This window comes from Cibotium barometz, chromosome 43 (assembly GCF_041138505.1).
Source record: "Cibotium barometz isolate CiBa-2024 chromosome 43, ASM4113850v1, whole genome shotgun sequence".
In the NCBI taxonomy this organism is placed as follows: domain Eukaryota; kingdom Viridiplantae; phylum Streptophyta; class Polypodiopsida; order Cyatheales; family Cibotiaceae; genus Cibotium; species Cibotium barometz.
Window position 1 is genome coordinate 45555272 of NC_141088.1, and position 11100 is coordinate 45566371.

Genomic DNA, 11100 nt, shown 5'->3' on the forward strand with positions numbered 1-11100 from the left:
AAAGCCTCTGCATGAAGGTCTATAGTTTTTTGCATATCGATCACCCCCTCAAAAATGGCGATGTTCTCACCTGCACCTGCTGAGAGCCCAATTTTCTCAAGTTTTACGCGTAGCGAGTTAGAGCTTAAAGCCATGGCGGGATATTGAAGGGAAATAGAAACTGCAAGATCTTAAGAATGAAATGAGCTTTATAGAGCAAAACCTATTCTTATAAAGCATTCCACTATAAAGTTTAATAAATTTATAGAACATACTTAAAAATTTTAAAATTAACGAAATTAAAATCCAAATTGCAGTGAAATACAGAGGACATTGGGACTATGGTGCAATCAATAATTTTGTATTCAAAAGTACACCGCTACAAATTATCACCCAAAATCACTCAAAATGTTACCTAAGTCTGCAACTTAACAGTCTTTCAAGCTAAGGACCCTAGGGGGCTCCAATGACACACAGAGTGTATGTTTCTTTGACCTTTGACGCATGGGTCGATTAGAAACAACAAACTTGAATTGGTTCCTTACATTAAAGGACATGACAATACGATCTCTCAACTGAGCAAAATTCCAATCATCATTAACTACCACTGTATGCTCCTCTCCTGGGTGAACTTCAATATGAAGTTCTACCTCCTCCCTAGCATAGAGATCAGAGTCCAAAGCCTCCCATTCACCATGCGAGCATTTTCACCTTCTAATAGGGTACACCATAGTTAGATTTTGCTTGCCTATCTGATACCTGCATCTTACCATTGACATTACCGCTGAGCACTTTATTACATCGCCCTTATGTTCTGTCACCTTGGTGGTCCAATCGCCTTTTAGAAATGTATCTAGAGCTTCAAAGGCCCCATCTTTGCTTATCCACATTGTTGGGGTGCGATGGAACTTGCCTGCTTTGAAAATAGCAATAAACACATGTAAAGGCATGAAAAGAGATACACTTATCCTGTGGGATCCATATGCAGCCTTTAGGCTTGACTGAATGTCATGGAAAATCCTGCGCTGAAAGCTCTCCATTGTAGTGGGGTCTGGAATGGGCCATTCCGAGCTATTTAGTGCAGGAGGAGAAATTGGCTCAAGTGCTCCAAACCTTCCCCTCTGTGGCACAACATATGTTGCAGCAATGAAAAATACTCCTCTATTTGCAAGTTCGGAATTTGTTTCCCCAGCATACATAAGCCTACCTAGATCAACATGACATGCTTCGAAGGTCCCTATAAAACATTCTAGAGGCTGCCATTCCACACATGTTGAAGGGAAAACATCTGCATACAATAGAATACATTGGAGTTCTTGATATTCACATAGTCTTCATGCAAGCATTTCTCCAAAGCAAAGAAACATTAAACAAGGACTGAAACTTACAGTTAGTTGGGAACCGTGGTGAGTTCTCATCTTCAAGATGTATTTGGCTTGAGGTGTAAACATGTTGCACCTTTGCAAGCCGCTTTCCATCCTTGTTGCAAACTTTGAATTCTAAGATCCTTCCTTTCCAGTGATGGCTTGTGGAAGCCATGTGCCTTCGAGGAACCTTGTGTGCACCCCTCAAACTGGGCTGCATTGTTATCCACATGAACCGCTTAAAAACGGTAGGAATCCAATAACCTTCATCATCCTGTACTGTGGAAATAGCCATGGACTCGATAGTGGATGATGGCCTGCGTACACACTGAAGAGCCATAGATGGCCCAAATGAAAAGAAAGTGAATGTTAAGAATATGGCAAAAAAGCAAATACCTGCTCAGAGAGAGAGAGAGAGAGAGAGCTAGCTAAAGCTTCAAAGAAGTTTGCTGCAAATCCATACACACACACACAATACACACACACACACACACACACACATGCACACACACACACAGAAAGCTAAACCTTCAAAAGAAAGCAAATGAGAGATTGCATTAGGTGCCTGCATGCAGAGAGAGAGAGAGAGAGTCTGATAACAGAGCTTCCTCTAGAGAGAGAGAGAGAAGGGCTGATAACAGAGCTTCCTCTGAGTAGCTGGTAGCAAAGAGCTTTCCTCAAAAGAAAGCTAATGAGAGATTGCATTAGGTGCCTGCTTGCACACAGAGAGAGAGAGACCTAGAGATAGAGTCTGATAACAGAGCTTCCTCTAGAGAGAGAAAGAGGCTGATAACAGAGCTTTCTCTGAGTAGGTGGTAGCAAAGAGCTTTCCTCAAGTTGGGGATGAAGATAGGACTGCAAGTGAGGGTGTAGTGAGTGGTAGATGGGGAAAGTGGGTTAGTCTAAAAGGGAGGAGAGAGAAACACGCCCCTACTTTTGGAGGGAAGAGGGAAGTGAGGGGGGTAACTTTTTGAAACTTTTCCTTTAAAAAAATATTTAAAAAAAAGATATTGAAGATTTTCTTTGCTGGCAGATCTGAAAAAGGTAAGATTCCATCTTTGACCACAAGATTTAGGGTCTTAATCAACCCAACGTTTTTGTACACATGTATTTTTCCTATTGGCCTTCACACTAATCATCTCCTTAATCTCATGGCAGCTTAAAGGACCCCCATAGACCTCAACCTTCCCCTAATGTTTGTTATTCCTATAGCTCCAAAACTTTAACATTAAAATGTCAAACTTTACGAATAAGAGGTGCATGACCCATTACTCTTCAATGAACCTCAATAACTCATCTAAAAGGCAGAATTCACCTAATAGGTGCTTTTATATATATATAAAAATCGACCCTGGGATGGGGAGATTTGAACTCAGACCCAGAGAGTAAGGCTCCCTCTCCCCTAATAGCATGCATCTTAAAACACACACATTACAATGTATAGATATTCGCTCTTCATATATTAATTAAATTTTTTTTGTTGATGCATATCGGTACAAAAGGTTAGTAACCTTAGTATTTCTAAGGTATTGCGCGGTTTGTGAGAGCAAACGGAAGTTTCATTTCAAAAGTTTAAAATACAAAATTCAAGAATATTAGTTGAGCATATAACTCAAGAACGTTATTTAAAAAACTGTTAGTTGGCATAATGTTGGCATAATCGATCAGAATAGAAGAGGTAAGAGAGGAAATCAAGCTGCGTTGTATTTACATAAAGGGAAATAGCTTAATTACAAGTGGAACACTCTGGATTTCATAGCGTAAGAGGAAATTTTTGAAAAAACTAGAGGAAGCAACCATCTTCCTCACTGAGGCCTACATATTTACATACTTCAAGAGACAAAGGCACAAAAAAATGCCCTTCCACAATAGATCTTTTGAAGTTTTTGGTTCTTTCCCACACAGAAAGAAATAAAGTCTTGTAGCTCTGTTGTGAGTGTTCTGGCACATCGTCATCAATGACAATCGGATTGCTACGAGTTCCCAAGTCGTTGCTGTTCACATGCTGGTCTTCTTCAGCATTGTCACTGTCATCATCTTCATGTTGAGCTCGAGGTGCTGGATTCATTTGGTTAAAATATCTTCAAGAAGATTCTTCAGAGAAGAATATTTCTTCAATATCAATACACTGGGTTAGGTGAGAGAGTTTCATTACTTTCCAAATAGCAGTTGATCTTTGTCTGCTCATGCTTGAAACAGTTTTGGGAATGATCCATGAAGAAGCCGGGTAGTACTTACCCATACACACCATCTTCAAAAGAGTGGTTTTCAATGAGGCTCCTAGCGTATTAGCTATGTAGTTGTCCATATATACACATGCTCTCTCAAACAAGTTTACAGGCAAGAGAAAAAAATTATTTTTTAAGTCTACTTGTCAGTATAAAGCATATAGATGCCTACCTCGAGTAATCTCTTCACTCGAAATATTGTGCAAGAAAAACTTAAAGTACGGTTTGTGCAAATCCTTCATACAATAGCCTATCATTCCTTCTAATGTGAGCATCTTAATCTTTCTAAGGCCTCTGCACATCACCAAGGCACCTTCCAACTTGAACAAATCCCAACCCACGTATCTCTTTATGGTTTTTCCTATGCTAATTAACGATGGTGTCATTAAACTAGCAACCATTTGAAAGTGCAAGTGATTCAATGTGCCCCCTTTCTCTAATGAAAATAGACCTTTAAGCACTCCATTCTAATGAACTCTTCTAATGGCTCCCAAGAAGACAATTTAATATCTCCATTCCCAATACCTATAGTGACAAACACCTCAAATAGCCTTGTTTTTTTCTCAGATGGGAATTTGGCTATTTTGTGAATCGACGGTTCGGAGTCGACATTTTTGTCGATTGTTATTGGCCTTTTGCCTTTCTTGTGAGAGTATGTCGATCCTATAGTGTGAAAAAATATCATTTTTAAATAATCTTTTATTTCAAATACTACATTCGATGCAATAATCTCAACAATGTTATATCCAAAGAAGACGTTGGGGAGCCTTGTTTATTGCTAATAAACAAACCCGTGAACAACATAAAGACAAGCATACATATGAATGCATCAAAAACACCGCGGAGCCTTATTGGCTGTTAAAAACGTTGGGAAGCCTTATACCAAACATTTTGTTGATATGTAACGAGGAATTAATAGCAATTTATATATCGATTTTTCAAATTGTTTAAACTTTTTTAAGAAAGAAATTAATAGCCAAAAATGTGTCACTTGAACGAAAAAGAAATCACATGCGCCGCAAATTCTGCAACATGCAAACATGCACCTCTTTCATACAAGAAAAACACCAAAACAAAACATACAAGATGAAATCAGAGAAAGAGACCAACCACGTCGAAGAAGGGGAAAAAAAACTTGTTATTGCAGAAAAACACTATGAGCACTAGTCACTGTCTGTAATTATTTGTATCCAAAAAACCACTAATTCAAAAGTGCAGTGGGAGGCAACATATTTCTGTAGAAACAAACCATGCATAAGTTACTCTCCAACATGCGCGCATGAGCTTAGAAGAAAAAGAACAAAATAAAACATAAAACATGAAATGACAGAAGCGCGTATGAAGGAAAAAAATTACATGCATATGCAAAATAAATCAATTATTTTTTGAAAAAAGAAATTACTAGAGAAGCGTGCTTTATGTTTGATGCACGAAGGCTACGAACAGTGTTAGCTCCTTCTAGAGGAGTAACAATTCAAGGACACGGATACGCTTCAAGCCTCGGCACAGTCCATGCAGAAGGCTGGCCTTCGTTGCATAATAATAGGGAAGCATACGAACAAGCATGTCCATCAAGGCTCAGAAAGGAAGACAAAGACGGCCAACGATCTAACTTCATAATATTGCTAAGATCATCAAAAGGCTGCCTTCTTGGAGGCATGGTGATGGCAACAAGAAGACAAAAGGATTGTGGACTTACCAATAGTGAACAGAAATTCAAAGACGAAGCGCTGGTCGTTATATAGTGCAAAGGCCAATACATGCAACAAGACACGGAACAATTTCTAGAAGAACCGACATAGAAGCCATGAGATGGCACATGATGAAGCATGGCACAACGAAAAAAACCAGTGATACAGAGACACGGAAACCTGCGAGAAGCATGTTTGCAGACGACATGCTGTTTGTAGACGATAGTATCCAGAAGCAAGTTGCGTCGACAGCTGCACACCACCCCACGAGCAACCAGCAGGAGGAGCGCAACACCCAACTCCACAAGCAAAGCTGCGAAAACACAAGAAGACGCTATCCACAAGCTGCAGAGCAGTCCGACGGACGAGCAACACAAAACGGAAGAAGCAATCCAATACAAAAACTAAGCTTCAGAGACACGTATCCATTATCCATGCAATCTACAGTTCAAAAGATATTATTTAATTTAAAAAAACGTTTGGGGTGCTTATTCTTGTTCTTATTAAAGTATACTTTATATTCTCGGCCCTGGGGGAGTTTGAACCCACAGAGCTGCGTTACTCCCTCTCCCCTACTAGCACGCATCTTAAACGCAGGATTCATTACAGTATGTATCATGGATACTTACTTGGTGAAGAAACGTCATATCAAGTGGTATGGTGAACCTCGGGCAGTCCATAAACAGGGGTGGGGATGCCTTCCATCCGTGCCTTGACCTGCAGTGCCAAGTAGAGCGAGTAGTGCCGTGATTCCTGCAAGCCGCCCCCATGAAACCACAGGCTTGGCTGGTGAGTAGGTTTCCACATGTTGCGGAGCTCACGCTCCCAAGGTCCCGGATCCTTAGCGGTGTCGGATCCCAAGCCCCAACACTTTCCCACCTTGTCCGCAACATCCTGGGAGATGAGCTTGGCCGCCCACCCATTCATGGAGCCATACCCAGTGGCACACACAATAAGGTCAGCCTCGACCTCACTGCCATCGCTTAGCACCACAGAGTTAGCCTTCATCTCCTGCACTGTCACCCCGCTCTTGAGCTTCACCCCACCACCGATTACCAGGTCCGACGCACCCACATCAACGTAGTAACCGGACCCTCGCCGGAAGTACATAGAGCCGAGCCCGGATTTGTCCTCACCAAAGGTGTGCATGAATCCAGCTTTGTGGAGGAGCTCATAGAATGCTGCGTCAGTCTCTGCGAATTTCTTGTAGAGGGGGATCTGCGTTTTAGGGAAGAGCTTGTAGGGGACGGAGGCCAAGAAGAGGTCGGCGTCAGCCGTAGAGTATTTGGAGTCTTCACAGTAGAAAGGAGATTGTGACTCTGCCAAAGCTCTGGACCGCAAAATGTGTGTCGAGCTTCGCTGGACCATGCTCACCTGGGCGGCGTCGCACTCCCATAGATCTGCACAGATGTCATGGGCGGAGTTGTTCGACCCAATCACCACGCAGCGCTTGCCCGCCCATTCCTGCCCCCCTTTGTATTGGCTAGAATGACATTGCACACCTTCGAAATGTTGCGCTCCTAAGAAGCTGGGCATGTAGGGCAGGCCTGACATGCCAGTGGCTAGTACTAACTGTTTCGGATACAGCATCATCTCTTCCCCATCTCTCTCTACTCGCACCTCCCATCTCTCCTCCACATCATCGAACTTTGCAGACTTGCACTCCGTAGAGGACCAGTACACCAGCTCCATCGCCTTGGTATAAGCTTCCAGCCAGTCACCCATCTTGTCTTTGGGCGTGTATATAGGCCAATGATCAGGAAAAGGCACGTAGGGCAAGTGACCATACCACACGGGAGTATGGAGACACAGAGATTTGTAGCGATTCCGCCACGAGTCGCCCGCCCGCTTGTTCTTCTCCACGATAATGGTGGGCACCCCAAGCCGTCTGAGCCGGGCGCCCAGAGCTATGCCTCCCTGCCCACCTCCCACTATCACACAGTAAGGCTGCACGCTCCTTCCCAATTCTTCCATCTCCTCTTCTCTGCCTTGTAGCCATGTCTTCCTACACTTGAAAGCACCATGTTGAACCCCCAGCTCCCTTCTGAACCCTGCCTTCTCTTCATGCCCTTTGAGTTCCTGCATGGCAGTGAGCAAACACCAGCACTTGTCCCCCCTTATCTTCACGAGACCCTTTCCTCTAGCCCTGTGTGTTTCGAATTTTATGAAGGCTTGCAGGAGGCCATCCTCCCCTTCTTCGACTTCCCCTTCAATCTCCCACCCGGAGGGCTTAATCTCCTCCAGCGTTGCCTCTAGCATGTTCCGGATCTCCTCCCTCGACTCCGCTGTGTAGAGATTCCATGTGAACGCCACCAAATCCCTCCAATAGCACTCGTCTTCTTGGAAGAGCTGCGCTGTGGCACTCAAGTCCCGCTTCTGCAGGGCAGAGCCCAAGCTCTGTAGCCATGCTGTCACCCTCTCAGCCATTCCACCCACGCAGTCTGTCTGTCTGTCGCTCTCTCTCTCACGATCGAAACGAGACGGGAAAAAAAAAAACCTGGCCTGTCTGACGGATCTTTCTTGTTTGAAATCGAGATGTTTTGAACTGCGTGAATAAATTTTGTACATAATTGAATTATTTGAAATTTGGGCAACTAGTACGCTGCACATGTGCAAAGTTCCAAATTGACTTAATGCACATGCTCATTTTAGATAGGATCTTTAGAGATGTAAGTGGACACAATTTACAAATACATAAGGTGCTTTTTAAATAAGATTGAGATATTTGGAAAACAAGATTGAATAAAATTTGAATAAGTTTGAGATATTTTGAAACCTTGATAAAATAAAGCTTGAAAATAGTAAGGATAGATTAAAGGCCTTTTGAAATTTTGGGCAAATTTAGCTAGAAAAATTTAATTTGCAAAGTTGCAAATTGACATCCAAAACCTAAGGAAAGTTTTTACAATAAAAAACACATGATAGTTCAAGCTTCAAGTCCTAACATGAGGGGCGACATCAAGGGGCTCATTAAACCAACTCGAATCTTGAGATGAAATTATAAAGTATCACAAGCAAAGGGAGGTATGGCTACACAAGTGAAAGCATGGCCATATAGCTTAGAATCGGTTCTACAAATCAAGAGGGACTTGATGATTGCATGGCTAAGCTCTTCTAAGAAGATGAGTGTTATTGGAGGGATTGGGTGGCATTCACATGGAATCTCAACACACTTAAGACGAGGGAGGAGATCCAAAACATGCTAGAGGCAACACTAGAGGAGATTAAGTCCTGAAGGGGAAGCCGAGGAGCAAGAGGACTGCTTCGTGCAAGCCTTAATAAAATTTGAAACACACAAGGCTATATAAATTTACAAAAAATATTATGATCATTGGCAGTATCCCTTATATGCTTTGGTATGTAGTATCCCTTTTAACATCTCTTATATGCATTGGTATATAGTATCCTTTACATTAGATGTGGATTATTCCAAGTTTTGTTGATGTCCATGTAGTCTTTATCAACTTACAGTTGTCCTCGAAACTCTCCCAAATTTGCATTACAACAATCTCAAATCAATTCTTTAATCTCCCTTTCTCTTTTAAAATGATGCCAATATAGTCTTTATTAGCCTACGTTTTGTTGAGATGTTAAGCTCAACATAAGCTGACACTCACAAGACACCTACGTGACCGTTCGACATTTACATCACTGGCGAGTTTAAAAGCTGGCACTTACATATCTTCGCCAAAGATTCTACATCTAGACTACAGTGACTAGTCCACACCTACCCACTCCACTTTAGCGTGTTCGCATTATGGACTGCTTGTATATACTATGTGCGTTAGTCACTTTAACTCCTTTGTAGACCTCTCTTGTTAAAGAAGAATAATAATAATTTTCAACCTCTCACCTTGTGTGTGCTCTTCTAGGGTTTGTGAGAGTGTGTGTGTGCTTGCAAGAGCTCAAACTCCCTTCTCCCCTGCATCTTTTCATAGTATCAAAGCCTTGTTGATGCTAAGAGCTGAGCGGCCAGCAACAAGAGAAGCACAGGAAGTGATACGAGGATAAGAGCTTCATCTACTCTTCCCCCTTTGTGCTAGCTACTACACCCTTGTCGGGAATTCTTCAGGAGGCACTGGCAAACGAACTCTAAATGATGAGTTTTTTTCACGAGATTGGAGCTTAAGGACAACTATACTATCCCCTTGACCACATTTTTCAGGCCGAAAATGCATTTCAGGCGTGTCTAGACCTCCATTTTTTAGTTCGAAGGAGTTCATGGGCACTGCAGGTAAGTTTTGATTCTCTGTAGAATTCTATTTTCGGTACTGTAGGAAGGGCGATTGGTTGTGCAAACACTGTGTGTACTACAAATAGGTCTTACAAGTGTTAGTGGGTGTATGTATACAAGTTGAGGTCACTGGTTATGATAGGTTAAGTGTGGCATAGTATCGCTGCAGAGAATATATCAGTTTGTGCAAGTCAAACAAGAGTGTTGTTTTTGGTGAATTTGTGTTGCAGACAAGATGTCGAATGACGAAATTAACCAGATTGTTGTAGAGAAGCTTGACAAGAACACCTTCCATGCTTGGAGGTTTAGATTGATAAATTTTCTAATGTGGAAAGGCTATTGGGACTACATTGATTGATAAATTTTCTGATGTGGAAAGGCTATTTCTTTGTATGTGTGCAAGAGTGATAACGGTGTTGTGATCATCACCATCTATGTATATGATCTTATTGTTGGGGGTGACAACTTGGAGGAGATTGAGCATGTGAAAAGTCTTCTCAAAAGGAAGTTTGACATGAAGGATTTGGGAGATCTACGCTACTTTTTGAGCATTATGGTCATTCGCACACCTGATGGTATTTGGTTGTCATAGAGACAATACATATTGGACACGTTGTCCAAGTATGGGATGGCTGGTTGTAAGCTAATCTTGGTGCTATTAGATTAAAATGGCAAGCTCAATGTGGATGCAGGTTATGTGTTGGAGGATCCCACTATGTACAAGAAGATTGCGGCGAGTTTGATCTATATCATGATCAGTAGGTCAGATTTGAGTTACAATGTTGTCTTAGAGAGCCAATTTATGCACGTTCCGTGCCGCAAAACCACATCTTGACAGTGTGCGACACACACTTCGGTATTTGAGGGCCACTATTGATTATGCATTATTTTATGCAACAGGTGTACCATTGGAGCTATATGGGTACACAGATGTAGATTGGGTAGGTAGCATCTCCGATAGGAGATCTACTAGTGGATTTATGCTTTCATTGGGGAGTGTTGCTGCTGTGACATGGAACAGCAAGAAGCAGCCCACAGTTACCTTGTCGCATGCAGAGGCATAGTACAGAGGAGTTGTAGTTGTAGCATGTGAGGAAGCTTGGTTACGCAAGCTACTTCTGATTTGGGGTTACATGTGGAAAGAAAGGTTGTCATATATTGTGATATTAGCAATATACAGTTGGCTAGGAGCCTAGTTTTTCATGCGTAAATGAAACACATTGAGGTACACTACCACTTCATTAGGGAGAGAGTCTTGGTAGACGACATTGACTTGGCCTACGTCAGTACACAGGATCAGGTCGCCTGATATCTTCATGAAGGCTTTGGGAGCTGAGAAGCTTCATAAATTTTGAGATATGCTTAGAGTTCACGAGCTGGAGTTGAGCTTGAGGGGGAGTGTTGAGTTGTCAAGTTCAACATGAGCTGACACTCACGAGGTGCCTGCGTGACCGTTCGACATTTACATCACTATAGCGGGTAGGTGGCACCGACATATCTTCGCAAGAGATTTTACACTGACTAGTCCACACCTACCCACTCCACTTGTGCTTGCAAGAGCTCAAGCTCCCTTCTCCCTTGCATCTTTTCACGTTTTCCCTCAA

At 42.3% G+C, this 11100-nt stretch overlaps 2 protein-coding genes across 4 annotated transcripts; both read right to left on the reverse strand.

Annotated features, from left to right (window-relative positions):
- Nucleotides 1–437: 437 nt before the first annotated feature.
- LOC147613965 (uncharacterized) lies at nt 438–1689 on the reverse strand. Its single transcript, XM_086781270.1, has 2 exons — nt 1368–1689; nt 438–1267 (listed from the first exon to the last, which is right to left on the reverse strand). Exons 1-2 carry the CDS (start codon nt 1681–1683, stop codon nt 687–689), a joined length of 897 nt encoding a protein of 298 aa, XP_086637396.1. The 5' UTR covers nt 1684–1689; the 3' UTR covers nt 438–686.
- Nucleotides 1690–3100: 1411 nt separating this feature from the next.
- LOC147613966 (indole-3-pyruvate monooxygenase YUCCA1-like) lies at nt 3101–7784 on the reverse strand. Of its 3 annotated transcripts, none has more exons than XM_086781953.1 (2): nt 5892–7784; nt 3101–5703 (listed from the first exon to the last, which is right to left on the reverse strand). In XM_086781953.1, the coding sequence occupies exon 1, from the start codon at nt 7687–7689 to the stop codon at nt 5911–5913; it is 1779 nt and encodes a 592-aa protein (XP_086638079.1). In that variant the 5' UTR covers nt 7690–7784; the 3' UTR covers nt 3101–5703; nt 5892–5910. The 3 variants fall into 3 exon arrangements, with proteins under 3 accessions (XP_086638079.1, XP_086638080.1, XP_086638082.1); XM_086781954.1 differs by having other exon boundaries at nt 3102–5575; XM_086781956.1 differs by having other exon boundaries at nt 3102–5607.
- Between the last annotated feature and the right edge of the window lie 3316 nt (nt 7785–11100).

What these genes read in the sequence shown, in the direction of transcription:
- LOC147613965 (XM_086781270.1), bottom strand. Translation starts at nt 1,683, where the DNA reads ATGGCTCTTCAGTGTGTACGCAGGCCATCATCCACTATCGAGTCCATG. An exon ending in ACCACGGTTCCCAACTAACT is followed by an intron (nt 1,268 to 1,367) that starts GTAAGTTTCAGT and finishes TATTGTATGCAG; the next exon opens with ATGTTTTCCCTTCAACATGT.
- LOC147613966 (XM_086781953.1), bottom strand. Translation starts at nt 7,689, where the DNA reads ATGGCTGAGAGGGTGACAGCATGGCTACAGAGCTTGGGCTCTGCCCTG.